Source organism: Onychostoma macrolepis, chromosome 07 (assembly GCF_012432095.1).
Source record: "Onychostoma macrolepis isolate SWU-2019 chromosome 07, ASM1243209v1, whole genome shotgun sequence".
NCBI lineage: Eukaryota > Metazoa > Chordata > Actinopteri > Cypriniformes > Cyprinidae > Onychostoma > Onychostoma macrolepis.
The window spans coordinates 17,886,951-17,913,111 of NC_081161.1; the positions used below are offsets into that span (position 1 = coordinate 17,886,951).

Consider the following 26,161-nt stretch of genomic DNA (forward strand, 5'->3'; position numbering starts at 1 on the left):
TTAGGATTTTGAAACATTTAAAACTAAGAAACATGAAACAAATGAATAGGAAATATGTGACCATGGATCCTGAAACCAGTCATAAGTAGCATGGGTATATTTGTAGCAATAGCCAACAATACATTTTATGGGTCAAAATTATCAATTTTTCTTTTATGCCAAAAAAGATATTTTGTAAGTTTCCTGCCGTAAATATATCAAAACTTAATTTTTGATTAGTAATATGCATGGCTAAGAACTTCATTTGGACAACTTTAAAGGCAACTTTCTCAATATTTGATTTTTTGCACCCTCAGATTTTAAAATAGTTGTATCTCAACCAAATATTGTCCTATCCTAACAAAACAATACACCAATGGAAAGCTTATTATCAGCTTCAGGTTTCAAAAAATGTACCCTTATGACTTTTTTTGTGGTCACATATTTCATATTCTCACACTTCTATAGGCAACTAATCAAATAATCGAATCACATTGATCTTGTGACTCTTTGTCACATACAGTCAGATTAAAAAGGTCAAGATGCTTTTTGGATCATGCTGGAGAACATGATCATCAGGCTTGACACTAACTTTTGAAGTTCATGCAGCTCGAGTGCTGCTGCCATTAAAGAAATGAGGGACAAATCTAAGACAGACAACCAATGTTTATATCAATTTTACTTTTCACGGTTGAAACCACACTGAATGATATATATCAGGTTTAACATGTTACAAAAATACGGTACTAAGGCCTGTTCACATGAGAAGAATATTCAGTGCAAAAATTTGCTCTGATAAACATTTTCATTTGAATGAACAGCTGTTGATTTGTCTGTTCAGGCTAAACATGAACATTCGCATACTGTCAATGTGACAGATTGTTTTATGGAGAGGTGTTCTAATCTTTTTTTTTCCATCGCACTATGAATAAAGCTGGTCAACCAATGAGATTCAAGATTTTAGTCACATGCCCAGAGCATGTAACCAAAATAATGGTGTTACATAAAAATTAAACACTAATTTGTTTTATGCTGTTACATAAAACAAAGGCTTGGTGGTGCTTATGAGCAGACTGTTTTGCTAAGTGGCAGTAAATAATATTTAACCGGGTGTTTGAAAATGGCTTCATTTGGGTTTAGCAGAAGAAAGTCATACAGGATTGAAACTAAATGAGGGTGAGTAAATGATAACAGAATTTTCAATTTTGGGTGAGCTATCCCTTTAAAACGCACACACAAATAGTTTTGTGTGTGCAATGATGTGACTAAATGGGAATAACTCAACACTAACTGCAGCACATCCTACTGCTACCAGAAGCCATGTGAACAGCACCTCCATCTCTCAACTCAAGTGAAGCTGAAACATCACACAAAAACACGCTTTCACATCTTACTGATCATAGCTCTCGCCCTCTGTGAAAGCAGATGAAAGCAGATGAATTTCTGAATCCAAAGATATGCAAATGAGCAACATTTTAAAAAGGGTCAAAAATCATCCGATGTCAAAAGTCAAAACTGCTTTCTGGCGCTTCTCACTGATGCTGAATCTACTTCTGTTGATTTTTATGTCCAAGTGGACAAGTGCTTATACAAGAAGAGGGAAAACAAAGCTGATATCTTATATAGACGTTGAGAAACAGTAAGGATGATTGGAGTTGATACAGTAACAGCTGTCTATGACTTATCACTGTACTACAGGGGGTTGTCCTGCTCTCGAGCTGAAAGTGACAGCTGGTTTCACAGCTGCACTGATCCTATTGTTTTTCGTCTGGTGCTGGACTGGAGAGAGTGTGAGAGTAAGATGAGATCAGAGCCGCTCTGCTGCTGCCATCTCTTCTTGTCCTTTTCTCAGACCACACACATTGAAGAGTGACCCATGTGAAATATCACTGAAAATTCACTGAATCTCAGTCAGAAAACCAGGATTGTTATTGCTATTTATTGATTTGAGCTGAAATTAAATAGAATAAAATATAAACATTAGATGAAAACCCTAAAAACTTCAAACGTTGCCTTGCCAACTAACTAAAATTTTAAAAACCTGAAGTTGATGTACTAAAATTACTAAACCTGAAATAAAAATCATTTTAAAAAATGATTAAAAAATAAATTATTAAAATTTTAATTAAATTAAATAAAATCTCATTCAAAATAATAAATACTATAACATTATGTAAATAATACTAAAATAACACTGCACAAAACCTGCTAAATATCTCTTCTACTGAGCTTTTCCTCTTATACTGTCTTTCTAAACTCTGAAATCACCTACTGTAGTGATTTGTTTTCTTGGAGTTAATAAAAATCAGATAAAAATGATGAAAGTGGCCCCTGGGGTCTATCAGTGGATATGCATGGTGTCACATTTCCTCTCTGGAACGTGAACTGCAGTCAGCACGTAAAGTCCACCGTTGTGTGCGACTGCGAGCACCTCTGCCATCAAATGAAATGAGCTAACCAAATCAGGCCTATTTACTCCACAGAACAAATAAACTACTGTCTTACCATATCTAGATTGGTGGCTTTCTCCACACAAATTGAATCACAGACACGGTGCTGGAAGCAGAGAGTGAAAAAACGCTGGTTGATGGATCCAGGAAACAGAACAAAGGGGATAAATCGGGTTTTACAATACCTTAGTGCAGATCCAGAGCGTGTTCAGATGAGTACCGTCAGGATTCAACACCAATCCTAGTCCCTGTTTTACAGCATGAAATCAGATCTCCTACTGTCACTGAGAGGTGTGTATGTATGTGTGACGGTCCATGTTTTATCATCAGGAAGATGAATCTGGAGCAGCGGACATCTGGCTGCAGATTGAGATTTGGAATAATTGGCTGTGGATTAATAATCCGACTCAACTGCTGGCAACATAGAGCAGCAAGAACATGGCAGATTACAAACCCTAACTGTCCATCCACCCGCTGGATTACACACACACACACACACACACACACACACATTTACAGTGCTTCAACTGCACTTCTCCTCTGTGCTCGACAATCGTCTATATAACCGTACTTTAGTGCCTTAATCTGGTCTTCAGACTCTCTTTCATCTATTTATGTATTTCAAACTCTCATTTCATTCTATTCATTTCATTTGATTATTCTGTGCGTTCATCTCTTTTAAACTCCTCCATGCAGCGCTGGATTAGGGGATTGTAATTCCAGCTAAACTGCTCAGTTTATTTGAATGAGAAGGAGGAGTGTGTTCTGCATGCAGAGCAGGGAAGGTTTAAAGGGACATCGGTTTTGTCGTTCAGCTCGCACTATGATAGGATGGAGGGAGTGGGGTGGAGCGGCTCAAATCCTACATCAAAAGTCTCTGTGCAAACGAGGATGGCTGACCTGCTGCCAGAGACGGAAGCACAGGAAGATTTGCTTCTTGCAAGCAAAAACAGCCGACAACACAGCAACTGTGTGGATTGATTCACTGAATAATTGACTATTGTTTATGGGCTGATGATATATGCTCGAAACTTATGTTTGAAAGGTGGAAATATGGGCTCTGACTCTGACTGATGCTCAAAAATGGGGGATACAGAACACTAATTTTATAAAGCAGATACATCGGCAAGAATGGTAATTAATGCAGATGTTTCTGGAAAAGAGGAGTTCTTCCCAGAAAGATCAGGGATTCCCAAATGTTTTCATGCCACAGACCCCAAATATAATGATACCCTTGTGTAAAGGCTCACTTATAAATGTGCAAAAGGCTCATTTATACTGGAAAAAAAAAATACAAAATGTAAAATTTGCAAGAAATTACAGTAACACTTTACTTAAAGCCTTTATATATAATGCATTATAAAAGTAGATCTAATGCATTAATTATGCCTTGTAATGCACCAATGCATTGTACAATCTCATGAATGAAATCACAATACATAATAACACTTATCAATTCATTGTTGCAACAAGATATAATGTATTACAATTAGTGCTGTCAAATGATTAATCGCATCCAAAATAAAAGTTTTTGTTTACATAATATATGTGTGTGCTGTGTATATTTATTATGTATATATAAATACACACACATACAGTATATATCTTGAAAATATTTACATGTATAAATTTATATTCATATAATTTATATTATATATAAATATATTTAATATATAAACAACATATTTTTCTAAAATATATACATGCATGTGTGTATTTATATATAGGCTACATAATAAATATACACAGTACACACACATATTATGTAAACAAAAACTTTTTATTTTGGATGTGATTAATCGCGATTAATCGTTTGACAGCACTAATTACAATGCACATTATGATTAATTATAATGCCTTATACCCTTTAATAACCCTTTATAATGCATTATACATAAAGGCTTTAAGTAAAGTGTTACAGAAATTACTACTGCATTTAGCAAGAATGCATTAAATTGATCTAAAGTAACAGTAAAGACATAATAATGTTACAAAATCTCAAAGAAATGCTGTAGGCTACTTTTGATAACTGGAAAAAACCATATCACAGCTTCCACAAAAATATTAAGCAGCGCAACTGTTTTCAAAATTCAGCCTTGCCATTACAGGAATAAAATACATTTTATATAATATAAGATTTTATATATAGAAATAATACTTTTAATGATCTTTTTAGATTATTTTGTATGTTGTGTTTAACTTGAAAAAATCAATAAACATAATGTTCAAAAAAAGAAATAATACTTTTAAATTATAAATAATATTTCACAAATTATAAATCATCATAATTAGAAATAACAATAATTCACAATGTTATTGTTTTACTGTATTTTTGATCAAATAAATGCAGCCTTGGTGAGCATGATAGACGTCTTTCAAAAACACTCAAAAATCTCCCTGATTCCAAACCTTTGGATTATAGTATAAATAATAATATCTGTTCTCTATATCATATAATATATGAAATAACTACTAAATGTATAATGAAATAACTATTAAATGTATAACCTATGGCTGTCAACAGAATACAATAAATGTGATTAATCTCATGATTTCTAACCAGTCTTTAGAAAACAGAATTAAATTGTACTAAATTTGAAATTTGATATTCATTCACTTGCAGCCACCTGAGGGCTCCCAGACACCAGTCTGAAAACCTCTGATCCAGATCTTTAGTTGAGATGTTTCATCCACCCAGAAGCAATCCTCCTCACCAATCTGAATGGAGCTCAGACATGACGATCTGTGTGATACTAGAAGCTCCTGGCATAATCACTGGGGTGCCCCAGTTATTTAGTTATGTAAGAGGAACCCTGGATCTGTCCCCTCAACTCGCACACTCACATACTCTATTACATAAGCCTGTTGGTGACAGAGTGCTGATAAATGCCTTTGCTTTCTCAACTATACCCTTGTGTATGTGTGATCTGTATACTCAGAGAATGACATGCACTCTCACAGAAACGCTCTCGCTCTCTGTATGTCTCAGCCACAGAGGCACACACACACACACACATACATTGTTAAAACAAGAGGTAGCAAGAAGACAAAAGACAGACTGTTCAGCAAGTGAGAGAAACCAGATGCTGCATCTTCACACATTAAAAAAGCCTCATAGAACAGTTTGTCAGTCGGTTTGAGCAGGTGTGTGTGTGTTATTCAGCATGTAGCTGATTTCGCAGGAATGCTATCTTCTTAAGTTCGGCGATTCATAGCTCTGCTGTGTTTGTTTAGTATTGCCTCTGTAAAAGTAAAGCTCATTTACACTCATTAAATCTATAAATATTTACTGTAATTATTTAGGCTGTGTCTTGAGGCTTGAGCTTTCTTAACTGTGAAATGACTATAAAACGCAATGCCAAAACGCTTTCTAAACTTAAAAAAACTAAAAAAATATTTAAACTAAAAAAATTTCAACAATAATTGTTCTGTGCCACTAGCAGTACGAAATGTAATTGCCAAAATAATTGTTCAAAGAAATTTCCCAAACTCCTACCATCTCTTCCTTCCATTGTTTGAAAACATTTAGACCTTCCTCAAATTCATGCCTTCATCATTTTTTACAGTTGTATCTGCATTTTTACTCATGTTACTCATGTCCCAGTCTTTGTATAAATACCCATCAATTATGTAATTCCATAAATGGAATTGATGATAGTTTTAAACATGCTTAAAATGTCATTTTTTAACATTGCCCCACAGTGATCAAAGACCAAACATCATTTTGATGTAGTGAGAAATATTATTCATTTCAGAAAAAAGGAAAACAAGATGTTGCAAGTCCATTGTTGTATATTATTAGTACACGAATTACTGTAAATAAACTAGTAATAGTGTGAAAAGTGTGTTTAAAGACTCGTTGATCTTCAAAACACAAATGTAAACTGCTTGATTCATTTGGATTACATTTACCATGGCTTTATGAACTTTTTGAAGCATCTATGTTTTAATTTTGGGTGAGCTATCCCTTTAAGATACTTAATTTTAACCAAGAATGCCGATAGTTGAGGAAACATCAATTGTCTTTATTTCCATATTAACACTTAGGCTAGGTATTCAACAAGGTATAATAAGAAACTGAACCTGTTTTTTAATAAAGCACCGTAAGTAAAAACCATCATAACGCCCTCACAGCGGTGACTGCAGATACAATGTGACCCTGTGCAGCACATCAAACAGCAGTTACCATGATTAAATGTGACAACAGCAATATTGTTAATCTTCATATAAATGCTTGACTGACATTGACATTAACAGTGAGTGAATTGCAGTTAAAGAGTAAAATGCTTTAGGGAACATCTGTACGCTGACTTTCTGTGATTATACCTCCAGCAGAACTGTGCTAATGAAAACAAGGAGAATGATTGGATTTTCCCCATGAGACAAAACTGTATATTAGGGTAAAACATGGTTTCAATAAGTTTGGCTCTTCTTCATAGTTGTCTTTCGACCATAACATATTCTGCTCCCTCAATCATTGCAAAAGCTGTGTCAGCATCTTTAGTTTCAGCACCTTCTGCCAAACCTGCAGAGTTGCTCAAAAATCATTACTTCATTCCTACACGGGAAACAGAAACAGTAAAGGGAGGAGAAACTCTGATAGCACAGCAGGTTTCATTACTCCAACAGCTTGTGAGATCTCTCACGACATCTCTCTTCCCTCTGGCTCTTACAATACGCTGGCTGTCAATCATCAGCTCCATACGCAAACTTCTCCAAAGGCCTAGATGCTGGGAGTTTTCTGTCGCTAGCCAGTCATTAAGTCATAAAAACATGACTGCAAATCTACGCTTCTCTCTCACTGCCGTAGCCTCACCAATAATTGTAAAAAAACAGCTCAAATCCCAGAGACTCAATCAAAATCTGATTTGCTGGCCTGTGGAAATAATTGCCAGGACTCACCACACAGCTTTTGCAAGTTGCATTGGCAAGCCAACAAAACTAAAATTGTCACTGAAAGCAAAACTTTTAGACTCTTTTATCTCACTCTAACAAGCAAGTTTGTAGTGACATTGGCTCAGAAGCGTATACAAAACAAAGTTTACCTGTTCAACACTCACCTGGATCATAGACCAGGAGCCACCTGACCAATTCCTACAGGACAAAAGGAAAAGGAAATGGAGAAGGACACTAGCTTGTGCTGTTCTGCTCTACTGCAACAGAGGGTGAGGGGTGCAGAAGAACGTGGTCACGTTTAGGGGGCTTAGAGAGAGGAGGGAAAGAGGGTGGAGTGAAGAGAAAAATGGAAGGAGAAACAGGAGAGAGAGCCCCCCTTCTTTTTAACTCATGACAAACTTTGTGAAAACCCCATGAATCAGCCCTTGGAGCAGGGAACGCCTTCTATATCCCTCCTATCCTGGTTTCGCTCCCTCCTTTTTCACTCCGTCTTCTGGAGCCATTTCCAACTATATTGTGGAGAGATTAGTGGGGAGGGGGTTGAGGCCTCCAAAGCTCCTCACCACATAGATGTTATTGAAGAAAAGAAAGAAAGAATATGGAGGAGCAGACTTTGCAAAGAAACTATATGTAACTAGCTACTGGAAGATTCATTTGCAATAAATAAATAATTCACTCCTTACATTCACAGTTATTTGCATGCCCAACACGGAGGAGGTTTGTAGTTTTAAGTCTTAAAATAATATTTTTTGAGGAGGGGGGGTGTCATGAGAGGAGGTGAAACCATAGAAACTCAAACAGATCAGAAAACGCATGTATTTTAAGCAGAAACAGATGCAAGTGCAGCAGAGATGGAGGGATGATGGATGAGAAAGAGCCTTTATAGATATGAGCGCAGGATTGCCAAAACTCTGAAGACCTCAGATTCACACACATAAACCTTAGCCGCACAAACATGACTACACCATCTGGAGGCAAAACACAAACACAGCATAACGCAGCAGAAAAAGATGACCTCCGAGTGAATCGTATGGCTCAGGAAGGAGGAATGGGAAAAGGAGGGAAGAAAGAGAAAACACATTTGAAAGGAGAACGTAAGGCTGGGAATTAGTTCAAGACTAGTGCACTGATTCTGAATGTGTTTGTGACTAAAATATCGGATCAGTCTGAAAGCAGCACATCTGATCTGATTACAGCAGCTTTGTGCGCACTGCCACTAGCGTCCTGGGTGGGCACGGTGGGTAGAGAAGCAATCAGTGACTTTATACTGTGCAACTTTCCTACAGCAACAGCACCTGGCCCTTCAATCAGCCTCTCAGTTTCTCAACAGGCAGGAAGAAACAGAGTAACACGAGAGGAGAGAGGAGAGGGATGAATAAACCCAGAGAAAGAATGCCCTCAACTTAGCCATCTGAGAGGATTAGAACTGCTCCAGAGGTTAAAGATAGAACCTCTCTTTCTCATACGATCACTTCACACCTCTTTTACACCCCTTCCTCTAAAATGAGATGATCCTGTGACTCCTGTGACCACACATTTTGTTGGGCAACCTAACTAAAATGTTTTTGCAAGCAACACATATATTGCTTATGCTTTTAATATATTTATAATGTATTTAAATAAAATGGACCCTATTTACTTTGTTGGCGCACCTTCTTCGTGTTAGTAATGTGTTTGTCTTTGCAATCTTTAGTCAGTATCTGAACGTTTTCTTCTCTGATGACACCAGTTTGATGACTTTGACAGAACATCTTTAACCACTCCCTCCATCCATCAGTCTGCTATGAGCTAAAGACCGAGGTGTGCTAAAATCAAGCACCACCATCAATTTTTTCTTTCAACATTCTGTTTCACTCTGAAATAGGCCTACGTCACAATAAATTCAGTTGCAACTTTCAGTTCACACAGACATAAAGTGAAAATACCAGTGAAAATAATTCAAACAAGACCAAAGAAGAACCGCTGCGCATCTCAGTTGTAGCGATTTGTTCCTGAATGAGTCAGTGTGTTTTAACAAATTGGTTTAGGGAATGATTCAGTGAATCTCTCCTAAAGACAGTTGTTCCTGAATGACTGATTTTGAATGAATTGTCTGAATGAATGATTCAATGACTTTCTCTTAAATCACTTGTGTATGGAAGGATTTTCCAGACTATTTTCAAAAGCAATTGCAAATTGTATTTTCAATTGCGTTTTCCACATGTGGGCGCATAAATTGTGACATAATCCAAATGCAATTGCAAATCTTGCATTACCGTTTGCATTTTCACGCACAGTGACTGCCACATTTCAAAAGAAAAAGCAAAGTCCATTTGCAATTGTATTTCCCATGTCTTAAGAGTTATGAGCCTGTCATATTTAAATAGCAATATTAATTACCACATTTGCTTTTTCACTTTCTCTGTGTCGTGCGTGTAACCTGCCAAAACTCAAATGAAATCGCAATTCCTTTTGCATTTGAATTTCCGATGTCTACACAGAAAGCTGTCAATCATTGTGAGGGGGCAGGACTATGCTAGGGGGTGTGTTTGTATTGGGAGGCGACGTCACTCACAGATGACCGTGCTGAATGCTTTGATTAATGGAGGTAATCGGTAAAGACTCCACTAAAGGCAGCTGTCAATCAGTTCGTGCCTGTGTGAACAAACAGACAACCTTCTTTAATTCTGTCTTTTTTACCCCAAATGCAGCGATTATCCCCTGCTATCAGCGGGAGCCACAACGGTCAATACTATTAACGCACAATAGGTCAATATTCACTATTAACGAAACGCTTTTCACCTGTCTCAACATCTCTCACTGTTTCTCTCACTCCGATTGACGCAAATGAGTAAACAGACAGTGCAATTCTACACTTATTACAGTACATTTTATTCCTTTCTTTTAATCTGTAATAGTTCGGAAGTTCTAAGCGGCGTGCATTATTATCATTTTTATATAATCAGATAGGCCTAATACACCTGGGATATTAGCAGCGAAGGATACAGCTATGCTCTATTCAAAAAATGATGATCAGATGAAATTATTTCAGTCAACAGATCTCTTCAGATGCCACATTTTTCAGCTTTCAAATGCAGCCAATGTTTTGAACAAAACGAATGACTGAATGAATGATTCAGTGACTCACTCATAAAAAGTTACTTGTTAGCACCTGCTGGTGTAACGATGTAACCTGTTGAAAGAGTCACTGAAAAATCCCTCAAACAAAAACTAAATCCATTTACAGGGGGGGTTTCCTCCAAGGAGGCAAGGGAGGTAGTGCTTCCTCCACACCATAAAAATAAAACAATGCAATTATCCCAAATCCCTGTATAAATCACTTGATTTTTATAAAGTGACACTGTCCCACAGCAACACCAGCAGTTAAAGTTACAGCAGGAGGCAGCGTCTCTCTTGCTTCCCCTGAGTCCATTGAGTCGTAGGTTTGGTAGGGGGTAATTGAGAATGAATGAGGAAATGTCATCTGCAAATTGATCTGAATGAATAAATAATGGTTAAAGGGAAAATTAATTAAACATACATAAACAACACACCCACTTATATATCACCAATTTATGTCATGTCACACTGAAACTTGAAATGACTTGAAAACATAATCTGTGTGGGTTTCTTTAGTGCATAATCAGTTTGGTGAAATTAAAGGTAAATACATAATTTGACCATTAAAAAGAACAGCTGAACATCAGTTAACAACATATATATATATATATATATATATATATATATATATATATATATATAGTAAATGGAATGTGAAACTTGTTACAGCATTCATATAGTTATTATTTTGGAATAAATATAAAACAGCTTAAAAAGTACTTCATTTCAATAAATAATAATTATTAAGCAGAATAACTAGACTGCACTGAAAAAAATGCAAGAATTGTATTAATTGTTGTTGGCCTTGTTTTCTTGTTGTGTTCTGTAGTGTTTATTTTTTTAACCTGAAGATGTGTCAACCTTAAGTGTAACTGGAACATGAATTTACATTAAAAAAAATGTGACTTTGCCTCCTCATTTCAGAACACTACTGCACACCACTGGTTTGCACAGATCTTACAAACAGCACAACAGTTATGATGAACAGTTGGAGGCGGAGCTGCATCTTGGACAGCATTTGATGTAGAACTGCATCTTATCTTTCCAGATCCCAAGAGTCATAATAGAGGAAACAGAAGAAGGAACAAAAGCAGCATAATCTCGCTCATTTCCTGTAATGTTATTTACCAAAACACGAATGCATGTTTGCAGACATGTTTTTTCATGTGTGCATATACGTAATCATGTGCATGTGATCATGCATGACGTCAGTCTTCTGCATGCCCATGGCAAGACTATTAAATAGTATTAAAATACACTTTAAATTACAATTTCATGCACAAAACCCCACACTATGGCATATAATCCATTAAAGGGTTAGTTCACCCCAAAATGAAAATTCTGTCATTAATTACTCACCCTCATGTTGTTCCAAACCCGTAAGATCTTCGTTCATCTTCAGAACATAAATTAAGATATTTTTGATCAAATCGGAGAGCTATCTGACCCTCCATAGTAGGCATGGGCCGGTATGAGATTCTGACGGTATGATAACCTTAGATAAAAAAAATATCACGGTTTCACGGTATCACGATTATAGCTCTAAAATGTGTTATTTTTAAATGTCTGGGTAAAAAACAACAAAGTTTTTTCCACTGAACACAATACATTTTATTTTTAAGAAACATATAGAACATTTTGGAACGTTAAACATGTCAGGCTAAATAATTAATATAAATAATTGAATTCTTGTTAATTAAATTATGTGCAGTCACTTAAGTGAGCCTAAACCTGCAGCTCAACAATAATCAGAACATAAATTATTTTCTGCAAAAAAAATAAATAAAATAAATCCTTCTAAATGAAAAAAAATTGAAAATGCAGTCACTTAACCTAAACCTACAGCTCAATAATCAAAAACATAAATCAAAACAATTTCTGTAAAAAAATTTAAAAAATGCAGTCATTAAACCTGCAGCTCAACAAGGTTTTTGGAGATATGCTCACTTTCTACACATTCATCTTTCAGTCCAAGTTATGAGCGGTGAGGTACAAAGATGTGTGCACATACACATAAGGAGAGTGTGCGATTGTGTGTCTCTCTCACACACACACACACACGCATACATACACACGGTCTCTCTCCGTATAATACTCAAACAGTGGCAAAGACACCTGAGAGCCAGCAGTTTGTTTCTTTTTTAAATGTCGTGATTTTGAACAGATGTACACAATGGCAGGAGGCTTAAAATTATAGACGTGATACCAGCTAAATTTATTGTACCAAATCACAGAAACGTAGTACTTTAGTCTGCTATTCCCCGCTCTGTGAGGTAATGTGAGGGAGGAAACTAGTTGACGTTAGCTAGTTAATTAGCCATGTTATCTGCCTTGGTAGCAAGCAAAATAGTATTTATTTCAACACTGAAACAACCGGCGAATGGGTCTCTGTCTTGATCGAGGGTGAAGGAGGGAGAAATGAAGACGACACGGATATATCGTTTGTGTACGACCTGGAAGTATTTATTTAGCGATCGGCGCCAAAACGGCATCTGCACGGAACATCGTTGTGTACGGAACATGATTGGTCTACTTTACCCGAGAAATTCCCAGACAGCAGACTTCGCCTTTTTCGACGGGGAAAGTTCCATGGATTCACCTCATTCGGCCATCATCCTACACACAGGTGACCCTCACTGACCGCTGTCCGGAGGAGGAGGGGCCGTGTGACTCGTTACGCTCTTCACTGCTCACAACTGAGGGAGTCTTGCACTTTCCGTCTTTGACGACACGTAAAAAAACTGCGCATACCGCAGGAACGGTATAACAGAAAATTTTAGTGGTTTTGAAACCGTGAATTTTCCAAACCGCGGTATACCTTGAAACCGGTTATCGTCCATGCCTACTCCATAGACAGCAACATAACTGAAATGTTCCCAAGTCCAGAAACGTAGTAAATACATCGGTAAAGCAGTCCATGTGACATCAGTGGCTCAATTTCAGTTTTGCCAGCTACGAGAATACTTTTTTTGTTGTTTTTTTTTTTTGCGCAAAGAAAACAAAAATAACAATTTACTCAACCATTCTTCTCCCCCGAGTTACGTCGTCCGCCATTTTCACAACACATACACATGTTTTCCTGTAAACAACGCTTATTACGCAGCGTTCGTTCATGCGCGCTTTCCCCTGAACGTAAACAACGCTGATTAAGTCAAATACGAAAGCGTGCGTATGCATTGTGATACTTTTACCGATGTATTTACTGTGTTTCTGCACCTGGGAACATTTCAGTTGCGTTGCTGTCTATGGATGGTCAGATAGCTCTCCGATTTCATCAAAAATATCTTAATTTGTGTTCCGAAGATGAACGAAGGTCTTACAGGTTTGGAATGACATGAGGGTAAGTAATTAATGACAGAATTTTCATTTTGGGGTGAACTAACCCTTTAAAAGGAAGGAAATACTCAATCTACTTATATATCCTATATCCTACTAAGGCAAATGCTCTCTGCCTCTTTCTCTCTCTGTCTTCCTCTTCATACTGTAAACAGCAGTGTAGACAACATAATCTCTCTCAGTAAAAAAAGGCTTCTCTCCAAGGCCTGGGGCCACTGAGTCTGCTGTGCCCGATCTCTCTGTACATAAGAACTTTTACAAATGCAGGAGGGTGAACCATCCATCGGTTACGCCAGGTGTTTAATTGTGCCGAGATTTAAAATAAAGACCATAACAAAGTTAAGAGGACATGAGCAGGGCAGATCACACAGTTCAAGGCAGCAATGAATAGTGTTGTTATTCCCTCTAGTGGATGTGAATGGAACTGCACCAGCTGCCGCAGTTGCAAATAAAAAAAAATATTTATAGAGTCGGCTCTTAAGAACAGACATCCAGGTGTTTATGCTTTTTATTATTAATTTCAGGAAATCTATTCACAAAGATGTACATTCTTGTGTATTTATTTTAATATCATCCATTTTCCGAAACATTTTCTATGCAAAATATTCTCTAAAATATTATTTTGAAGGTTTAAGCTTGTTACTGGAAGAAATAGTATAAATGATACATGCTAGAAAATATATTCTCTTATTAATCAAGCACTTGTTTTGAGGAGGACAAGAGATGAATGTACAAAAGCCTGCAATTTTGAGACAGAATTCCTCTTATGTGTGTACTGAATGACTTGGATTTCGGTAAGGTTTTTCAACAGAGAAGGAAGAAATAAAGATTAAGTTTTTAGTGACAAAGGAGTACATCCAACCGGGGAAACAATATAACAATTCTACTGGCCATTTATTAAACACGTTCATCCATTTCTCTAATGAATGATGCCGTTCATTTCCCAAGAGTCAGTCCCTGTCACTGATTCAAACTGAACCTTTTTTCCAGAAAGCTAAGCAGTCAGTAACACACAACACTATCAGTGAATTCTAAAGGGATTTACAGAGAGTAATGTGTCGGGATGACAAGCAGCCATTGAAGAGGTCACACAAAAAGGATGGGAGGCAGAATGGGAAGTAAATGTAGGAGAACAACAGAGTAGGTCATTTAAAAACATGCATTTATCAACCGTTTTAAAGGTGTTTAGCCCTTAGACACATATACACACACCTGCTGTTTACCTCCCCATTGTCCTTTGCCTCTAGATGTGTGTGCTTATCCGACCCAAACAGACTGACAGATATAGTAAACCGCACTGAAGAAACAACAAACCAAAGACAGTTAAACAGTAATTAATCCATCACTTATGCAACACCTCAACCTAAAACCATTTCTGACTCAAAATCAACAAATCTGAGTTAGCCTAAAAATCAGTGACTCTTGGACGAACATCACACAATCTTAATAGAACACCCAAGTGTGGGTATTTGTGTCTGCATTCTGCTTTCAGCACATCTTAGCAAATTAGAACTGCAACGCGGCATGAGTCCATACACCACAGAGAAGAAAGTGAAGGAATACACAAACACACACACACATACACACCCATGCAAATGTATACACATATATCAAATTTGCAAGCAAATATACTAACCTTTTCACAAGGATCAAAAGACGCAGCTAAACAAACAGTCCAATGGTATGTCAAACACATATAGAAACTGAGGCCTACACACACACACACACACACACAGAATTACAGAGAGGAGGAGGAGTTAGGCCTCCACATACACACACACACACACACACACTCTCTGAGATGGTGTGACTCTTTGACTGAGCTGTGCATAGGCTCCCAGCTGGCCTGTCTTTCAGTTAAGCACTGGGCTGATCTGTTCTCCAGTATATAAAGATGCCACTATCTCCATTCTCAACTGCTTATAAACTCAATTAAGTCTGTCAGACACTCTCCCTCCTCCTATATCCGTCTCCCAACCTCCCAATTTTCTTTTCATTGCCCACCAAACCCAGAGGAGCAAACCCACCCATAATCTGATTAATATCTCTGTGCTCTTCAGAATGATTTTGTTTTCTTCAGCTTTATTATCTGTAATATTTGGTCTCAGAAACACTGAATTTAGTGACCTGCTCAAGTGCAGACAGAGCTAGGAAATTTTAGTCAGCTGTTTGCAAGAATTCAAACACTGGTACATTTGAGACACATTTTGAACACAGGGGCATGTGAGTGAAATTGCTCAGTATTTAAGCAGGACTGGGTCAAACTATTTCTAGATCAGTGGTTCTCAAGCAGGGGTCAGGATCCACTAGGGGGCCTCAGCAAACGTCCAAATGGGCCTCAAAATGGCTTAAAATGTTTTGAAATAAGACAAAATAAGCGTTTAAACAAACTAAAACAACTAAACACCCCTAAAAACTATTACCTAACGTCTGGAATTCTACCATTTAATTATTTGAATTATTTATTTTAATCAATGGACACTTAATTTCTCTAAATTTAAAAAAGGGAGTCTTCGAATATTGTTGTAGACAATATTCTATCAATTCCTAGGTCAAATTTTTGTATTAAAATTAAAAAACATATGAATAAATAAGCTTTCCATTGATGTATGGTTTGTTATAGGACAATATTTGGCCGAAATACAACTATTTGAATATCTGGAATTTGAGGGTGCAAAAAAATTTTAATACTGAGAAAATCGCCTTTAAAGTTGTCCAAATGAATATTACTAATCAAAAATTAAGTTTTGGTATATTTATGGTTGGAAATTTACAAAATATCTTCATGGAACATGATCTTTACTGAATATCTTAATGATTTTTGGCATAAAAGAGAAATATATAATTTTGACCCATACAGTGTATTGTTGGCTATTGCTACAAATATACCTGTGCTATTTCATTAGTGATCTCAGACTTCTGGAACCCATAATATTATAATTAAAGGGACAGATCACCTAAAAATGAACATTCTGTCATTGCTCATGTAATTCCAAAACTGTATGACTTTCTTTATTCTGTAGAACATAAAAAAACTATAGATGTCATTGGGCTCCAATGTTGTTTGGCTCTCAATATTCTTCAGAATAACTTAAGTCAATAAATAAAGAAATAAAGTCATACAGGTTTGAAGGTGAGTAAATGATGACAGGATATTTTCAGAAAGAATACATTTATCAGTCACTGAATAGACCATACCATGACAGAAGGAACAGAGAAAAGATGGCGCTGTGATCAAGATTGAGCACATGACTGCGGAGCACACTTTGTGAGACGCATTCTGGGGAATTTAAGATGATAGGTTACATTCCACTGGTGGTTCTCTAGTATTTATCCAAACCAGTCAGTCCATTGTTTGTTGTGGTGTGACACACTCATTCTAACAGTTAAATTGCTGAGCAACAACACATGTAATACGTACAATTCCTCATGGGCCTATATACACACACAATCCATACTGATTATTTTATAATACTAAACACTTCACTCAGACCTACAGCTAATGGAGCGCATGCTGAGTGATGCTCTAAAGACCTTATTGTGTGTGTCTCCCTCAAACCGGCCAGAGGGCATAATGACAAAGGCCTTCCCTTCCCATACACCCACTCACATAACCCTCTGTCACCACCATTAAATCTGACACTGATTGGTGTGTGTGTGTGTGTGTGTGAGTGAGTCAGAAATTCCACAATAAGGATATAATTGAGACAGTGATATTGCACACATGCAAGATTGACACAAATACACACAACACTCATTTCACACTCAGAGCTTGTGTAATAATGTGTCCACTTGTACCTTTCCGATCTAGTCTAACATGAGCTCTAACAACCATCTTCTATAAAGGGGTCAGGGGTCAGGGTTCGGATTTGGGCTGACAGTCTGAACGAGGCTAAAAGGTTTAGGTCAGTAATATTTTATAAAGAACTTTTTTCAAGGATGCATAAAATTGATCAGAAGTGTGATAGTGAAAACATTTAGGCTATCAAATGTCTGAAAAAAAAAAAAATCACAGTTTCCTCAAAAAATTAATCCGCTCAACTGTTTCAAATGTTGATAATAAAAAAAGAAATGTTTCTTGAGCACCAAATCAGCATATTAGAAAGATTTCAGAAGGATCATGTGACACTGAAGACTAGACTAATGGCTGCTGAAAATTCAACTTTTTCACAGTGCTTTAACAATATGCACTGACTCACTGAGTGATGCCATTGTTTGCCTGAAGCAGTGAAAAGATGTTTTCCGTGGTATAAGAAGCTGAGCTGGGTTAACCAGCAAAAGAGAATAGGGCCACGGCCTCACTGCACCATTGGGAGGTGTGTGTGGTCAGGGAAAAGCTCCTAATGTGGGCCTGCAGCATCCAAGATGAGTCTGTGTGTGCCAGGACAAGCAGCCAACACGAAGATTCAGACTCAAAGGACGAGCGGAATGAAAGGCATGTAGTGAGGCAAAAAACACAGGTTATGAATTCATTCCCTCACAAAGACGAAAACATTTTAAAGAATGAATGGTGTTAAGACAATGACACGTGTCCAATCCGGGCCAAATCCCCTAGAGCGTGAAGAAAACTTTTCCATAGTCTCCTGACACTGGTCTGGGTGGTCATCTCTCTCCTTTTAACCCTGAAAATCTCAAAATAAACAAAACTGATCTTTGAATAGTATTTAATGAAAAGGGTTCAGCGGAAAAAGCGATTATTGCCCTCTGTCTTAAGCCTCTTAGAGAATGTAAACAAAACAAACAGTGAAGAAACCTGACTGATTTGTTATAAAGAAGAAATACCCGTAATCCACTGCAGGCCACACAGATAGTGAGGATCAAAAGGGGTGATTTACCACTTTGTAAACTTCAATAACAATTCAATAGCTGGAACAGGCTTATATTTAAGAAAATGGAACAATGGAGTGCAGGCACGGAGGGAAGAAAGAGGGTGTGAGAGAAATATGGAGAGAACGCTATTGCTCTGGAATGGCCGCCTAGCTGAGATAACTATCAGAGCTGTGAGAATGGAGCAATGGGTTGTTTTGTGCTGGAAAAGAGTGCGCTGTATTGGAAAAGGTTGCTTCTTTGTTGTCCACATAACTGGATTAATACGAACATGGAAAGTGGAAAACATCTGCTCAGCATTACGAGCCGTCAGGGGACGCCCATGCACCTCTTGCGCCTTGGAGCCTCACAAACACACGTGCAAAAAGACACACGTATGCACGCTCACATTTGCACAATGCACACGGTGCTCATTTCCTACTTGGAAAGCGGGGCCAGGCCATCAGCACCATTTCTTGAGTCTCGTTCTATACCTTCACTCCCATCCCCCCAGATTTCAGAAACTCAAGTGGAAGTTATAGAGGCCTTTCCACATCAGCACTAGTATATAGTAGCCTAAAACATAAGCATGCCATCTGCACACTTTAACTCGTTGAGGAATGTAAAACCAGTGCAAACAAAACGGAGAGGATGACATCATTGCGAATGGAGGGAAAAGGAAGAGGGGCGGAGATTAAAGTGCTTTAAAGTGCAAGATGATGTAATTACAAGCATGAGTGTTGAGCATCAGTTCACAAGTTGGCTCATGACGGTCGTTAATGTAATTAGACAACATGGGGACATTATGCATGTAATGCGGTTACTAAAACTTTTTCACACCAGGTGATTTCACATCAGGCTCCCATACTACTGACTTTCTGAAAGTCATTCAGTCTGTTTCCATGGAGATGATTAGCTGACCAAACTTTCAAAAAAGAGCAGATGATTCAGACTCTCTGTAGACGTGTTTTCAGATCTGCCTTCCTGTTAGGATGTTTTCTTATCTAAATATTAATCACGTAACAGAATCCACAAATCTGCTGTAAGACCCACACTGGGCACATACTATTGAGACTTGTCAGCAGGCCTAGGGATTTAGCTATCCCAGCATGCCCGTGAATGTCGTATCATGGCACTAAGGCGGCAGAACACTCTCAGCGGTTTCCTCTAAAAATAAACAACATCGACAACAACAAACGCTGGGGTTAGCGCTGAGTTGCATCTGCCAAATATGAGCTAATGGCATTAGTCAGGAGGGCAAAAAAAGACAAATTCAACTTATATGTTACCTCAGCACACCAGGAGGAATTCAAGAAGTTGAACATCCGCAATTCCTGGACCACGTATTTAATCGAATGCCAAACCATCCCTAGTTATTTCCCTAATTTAAATACTACCAGAAACATTTAGAGATTGAAAACACTGTTATTCTCTGTAAAACCCTTTCAAAGCATTACCACAGATCTGGCCAGACCTCAGTGTTTATAAAGACTTTAACTGAGTAAAGAAATGGTCCCAGACTACATAACCTACTTTCCCTGCAAAATTCAGCGAAGCCAAAATCTGTTTGTTTACTTGAATATAACAGAAATGTATAGTCATTTTTATTTAAATGTTTATTGTATTGATACACAGTACTGTTCAGAAATTTGTTGTCAAATTTCAAAAAAATTTTATGTTTTGAAAGAAGTCTCTTTTGCTCACAAAGAATGAATTTGATACAGTAAAATCAGCAGTATTGTAAAATCTGTAACACTTTAGTATAGGGACCAATTCTCATTATTAATTTGTTGCTTATTAGCATGCCTAACTCTGTAAAAAAAATCCATAAAATGTACAGTAAAAAACCGGCAGCTGTGGTTGCCGGAATTCTACCGTAAAAAATACAGTAACAACATTTTAGGTTTTAACTTAAATTTACAGTTAAATACTGTAATTTAATTAACTGATATAATGTTAATATACCAACCTATTAAAGTACTGAAATCTGTTTTGTACCTTTGAAATACACTGATAACCACCAAATGCAGGTGGTGATGAGAAAGTCACATGATGAACCAAAGCCCATCACAAGCAGCTTTTAAATAATAACATATAGAAGGTGCACAGTTTCAATCACACAAGCAATAAACACCATCATGGTGAGACTCATTAAACTGAAATATGCAATAAACATTAATTTAACAACGTTAGATGTAACATACAACCCTAATAAACATAACTGATAAGAAAAAACTAAGAAACATAATTATTTTAAAGAAAAAAACATCAAATTCAAACTAAATTTGAAATGCAATGCAGGGAATTCTGGGAACGTCAGTTTACGTTTTTTCCCTGTAGATTTTACAGGAACTTACCGTTAACCATTTAACAGGTTTTTACCGTTAAAATCACAGTCATTTTTTAGAGTGTATTAATTGCATATTGGATGTTTATTAGTACTTATGAAGCACATATTCTGTATGACCATATTCTACATCCCTAATCCTACCCAATTCCTAAACTTAACAACTACCTTACTAACTATTAATAAGCAGCAAGTTAAGAGTCTATTGAGGCAAAAGTCGTTGTTAATGGTTTGTTAATAGTGAGAATTGGACCTTAAAATAAAGCGTGACCGTAAAATCTTATTTCAATTTAAAATAACTGTTTTCTTTTGTAATATATTTTAAAATCTAATTTATTCCTGTGATGGCAAAGCTGACTTTTCAGCAGTCATTAATCCAGTCTTCAGAAATAATTCTAATGAGCTGATTTGGTGCTCAAGAAACATTTTATATTATCATCAATGTGGAAAACATAATATTTTTCTGGAAATCATGATACTTCCATTTAGGATTCTTTGACATTTGAACAGTAGTGCACATCTGTTTACTCTCTATTGTGGTCCATGGGTAGTCAATTGTGGTTATGTGGTCCAGAATCCAAATGACAGTAGATAAACAGACTCACAAGGTAATAACCTATAAATCCAAATGAAACCTGTCCAATAAATTTTTATTAAAAACATCCAATCAATGTATAAAAAGGGTCTGTGTAGAAACCACCAATCATGAAAGTGTCTGTTTTGAGTTAAAAATGAAACAATACAACACTAACCAGTCGTGAAAGAGCTCTTTTAATCTCATCCAGCAACACAAACTGAAAGAATAAAAGAGCATCTCAGCTCCTCAACATTCTGGACCCATTGCCTGGACCAGAATCAGAAGACTTTGAGAAACACATTTCATGAAATATGGATCAAATGAAATGCAAGAATCTCACCCAGAAAGCCAAAAACGCCTCTTAGAACCTAAAAAGAAAACACAAACATCTAAACTGATTAGGTCACATTTCTCAGGCCTCCTATTAACGCTTAAACCACAGAAACAAACAAATATATTTACTTGTAATTGGATTAAACACACCATAGATGAATGCCAGTATGAAACCTTCAGTCCTTTACTGAGTGCACACATGAAAAACAAAAAATCTGGTTTGGCTGCAATGAGGTAAAAGTCGCTCCCATCTGATAGTGTCATATGATGATTGGAGCTGAAGGTCTCTATGCCCCATGCCCAGAGGGCACAGCTCAATGCTCGGCTTTATTCTGCTGCTTTCTGTCTGTTTTAGTCCACAAAGCAAGTATGAAAAGAATTGCAGATGTTGAGTCAGTGAGCAGAAATCTGAGGCCTGGCTAGTTGATAAACAGTAAACTGATACTGCAGTCATAAGACCAACATATCAGTCCTCATTCCCTATTTAACATGTAAGAGACGGAGAAAAGACGCCAGAAAATCACTACCATTCCACATTTGATAACACATGCAATTAAAAGTGTTAACATTTACTGGCCTTACTGTATTACTGACTCCTTTTTCAGTATGTGTAAAACTCCCAAGAATTGTATAAATGGTATAAATTCTTTATTTTCCTTTAATAATAAAATCATAAAAATTATTTTTAATAAAGACTGTTTTTATTACTATTGTTATTATTATTAAACCAAATTAATATATATTAAATCATCATACTTTAAATGATAATATATTATAAAATGTAACATATTTATATGTAAAAAGGTAATTACCTTAGTTTATGCAATTCCTTATGCTTAAACTTTTTTGCAGAAGAGTGAACTGTGTGCAAACACACTGAGGAAGTGTGCGATCAGTGTGTGTGATGGAATAGAGCGCATGATGAAAGAGCGACCAGTGAATACCTGAGACTGCAGCACATCATTCACAGCACTATAAACTACAAGACAGACAAACATACTGAACATTACAAATCATGCACAGTCTCTACTGAGAGCACACACCTTCACCTAACAGTGTTAAAGAGCAGCACATAGATGAGCACAGTAAAGCTCCGTTACCTCTGAAGAAGGGCATGGTGAACGCTGCCTCCGATCCCCTCGTTTCCCCCTGCCTGCCCTGTCCCGGAGACCTCCGCCTCCTCCAGCGCATCACTGTAGAGTCCAATAACACACACACACCCTGTTTGCCGATCCTCTGCTCCTAAAGTTGTCTGTGCTGAATAAATGACAAGTCAGGAATGTGCATTTTCCCTCGTGGACGGCGTCATACTCTGAGCACAGACGCGCGCACACACACACACACACCTAACACAGGAGTTCACAGAGAGTCAGGACAAGAGGATGCAGCTGCTTTCAGCTTTCACACTTTCTCCCTCTCGCTCTCTCTCATCAGTTCTGTGTCTTTCCATCCTCACTGCAGCAAATTTTGCGGCGTCAGCCTCAAATCACAGCTTACACACACACGCTCACACAAACAAGGCAACACTGTTGAAAATTAGCAACCAGCACATTCACACTGTACCACCGGTATGAAACACCTGCTGTTCTCACATCATGTACTGATAAATCTACCGCGTCTATATTAGTGGTTCTCAACTGGATTTGTTTCAGGGAAGATTTCACTTCGGTGATGCAATAAAGTGGCAAAAATTAGGAAGCTTTTTGCTATTTTTTCATAGGGATAGAATATCATGCAATCCGTCCATGCTTTAAATATTTCAGCTACTACCTAATTCGGCTACTTCTACCAGGTGACAGACAAACTAAACTATTAAAATCTCTGAAGTTCGACATTACAGACAGATTTGACATTAACAGCAATAGGCCTATTATATCCCCAAAATCTAGTATGGTAAGTATGGTAAGCATTTTTATTATTTCCACTTTTCCATGTTTTGCTGCATTGTTTGACTCTTATCGGACCAGAGCTGTGACACATTTTTCATTGTCACCATTTCATTGATCTATATCATCTACTGCACATGAAGAAACATTAATCATCATGTGTGTCCAAAGTCAGACACCTGGAAAAAGTGCAGTTACAGCTCATATTCCTTGAAATTAGTTGACATAATTTTATTTTTATTTTTTATTTTTTTGAATGGGCTTTTGGTTAAATGTCTGCGGAAAAAAAACTGTGGTTAACACAAGCTCAGGATATTTCACATTGTGAAACCCCACTTGTGTTTTTTTAAGCACTGACATATCTGATAGCAAAACCATAGAGGCTGACATTAAAAGTCATCAGACCAAACAGGTACACTCACATACTCACTAGTCTGCTTTTACACACTTGTTACTCTCGCTTTTGCAAACTATTCTCCTCAAACTTGTAGATTTTAAATAATTTCAATGATCTGTTGAAGGCTTAGTTGTGGTGAAACTAAGCAACTGTGCTGAAGTTTGTTTATAGCCTAAGTTTAGATTTTTTTTTTTTTTATCTCTTGTATTTAGGCTTCATAAAAGTTGTGTTCATTTGTGAAGATTCTCTTAATGGACAAAACCTGTAAGAATCCATACACTTTTGTTGGACACAGAGCTTTTTTTCTACAATAATCCAAAAGCCAGTGGATGTTGAGGGAACCTAACCTCTGGGTCGGGCTATAAAAATACATCATTCCTGCAGTACTTCTGCACACTATAACAAATCAAAACTGGTTTACCCCTCAAGAAGTTTAGGACAGTAACACACTAAAAAATTTAAAATCATATATTTTATAGTGAGGCTTGCTACACTGGCAGTAAAGTCAAATTTCATACACTTCATGGTGTATGGCTAAAGGAAAGAGCAAGCTACTCTCTTTCACTCTACATCCACAGCAGAATTTGACACCTTGAGTGATGTGATGGCATCCACCTCTGTTCCCCCGTGTTTGTGTTGTGGTCGGAAGCGCTCCAGAGACTGGAAATTAGTGGCGAGTGGAACCCGTTTACAAGAAACATGCTGGACCCACCAGAGGAATGTGGGTTTGGTGATTTAGCTAGAGATGTGGAATAAAAACCACTAAGCAAAATCACTACACTCGCCATGCAGTGTATTTTTGATGCATTTATCAGATGGCTCGGCTACTGTCATGCTGTGATGAGTGTATAATTAAAAGACATATTCCTTGAAATGTTCACACATATTTGTGTGTATTCACAGTATGAACAGGCAGAGGTGTGTGTGTGTGTGTGTGTGTGTGGACTGGGTGGAGCTCGAGGCCTGTAGCGCTGCACAGCACAGGGGTGCGTTCACACATACGGTCCTCATTATGGCACCAGAATTAAAACTCAGTGTGAGCCTCAGCACTGGTACTGTCTGTTCTTATACTGCACTCTAACACCTCTCTCCTCCAGAACAGACTGATCAACCTGCCTGCACATTGTTAAGATATTAGGAATAACTCCCAAGAAGACAGCACTAAGAAGACTCTAGTTTTTGCACACAATTAAGCTTTTATAATTTAAATTGTTATGGGTCAATTTAATTTGCATTGTACACTTTTGACTTCAAAGTGGTTCTTACACTATTCCAAATGTTCATGCTCCAGGATTGAAAGCAAAGCTAATCCACTTTTAAAGTGATAGTTCATCCAAAAAAGAAAATTCTGTCATTAATTACTCACCCTCATGTCGTTCCAAACTCCATAAGACCTTCGTTCATCTCCAGAACACAAATTATATATTTTAATGAAATCCGAGAGCTTTCTGACCCTGCATAGACAGCAAAGCAACTACAGGACTCTACAGTGCGACTATAAAAAAATATTTAGGAGCACCTGTGCGACTGACCCGATCAGCATATTTGTGTTTGCGCTGAGGGAGCTTCAAAGGTTTCTAACATACTTGCGTGTTTTTGCAGCGTTGAGTAGGCTAATGTATCACAGACGTATCCTCTCATTATAACAAACAAAGTGTAGTCAGAGTGTAAATAAGAGATTCACTGTGCAGTGTAGAGAGCTGCGTTGATTATAATGGAGTTTTGTGAGATCGCGATGAACTAAGGAGAGTGACAGCTTGCAAATGTGATATTGATTTAGTTAATTAAACAAGAAGTTAATATTAAGTGACTTATATTGTCTGACTACAACACTATTTGGCTCTATTTCGTCAATGAAAATAGTTTCAGACAAAGTCACATCTGAGCCGCTGCGCATCTCCATTCAAACACGGCGGTGTTTCGTTTATGAATGAACTGCGTTTTTAAATGAATCTAGTGAGTCGTAACGCAGCGCTGCGCAGATCGATCAAATTCTGACTTGAAGCAGTGCATGCCGGTTAGAAATTTTGTCCGACTTGAGACGGAGCCGACACC

The 26,161-nt window shown here is 37.4% G+C and overlaps 1 protein-coding gene across 4 annotated transcripts in view; it reads right to left on the reverse strand.

Moving 5' to 3' along the window:
* nhsl2 (NHS-like 2) overlaps positions 1-26,161 on the reverse strand; it is an 86,281-nt gene that overhangs the window by 47,278 nt on the left and 12,842 nt on the right. Inside the window, exon 1 of one of the 4 annotated variants that reach the window (XM_058783205.1) lies at positions 22,924-24,942. The exons of the other annotated variants lie outside the window; for them this stretch is intronic. Coding sequence (XP_058639188.1) covers positions 22,924-23,014 — 91 coding nt within the window. The 5' untranslated portion in view covers positions 23,015-24,942. Of the gene's footprint in view, positions 1-22,923; positions 24,943-26,161 lie in introns of those variants that run through there. 4 annotated transcript variants of the gene reach the window in all.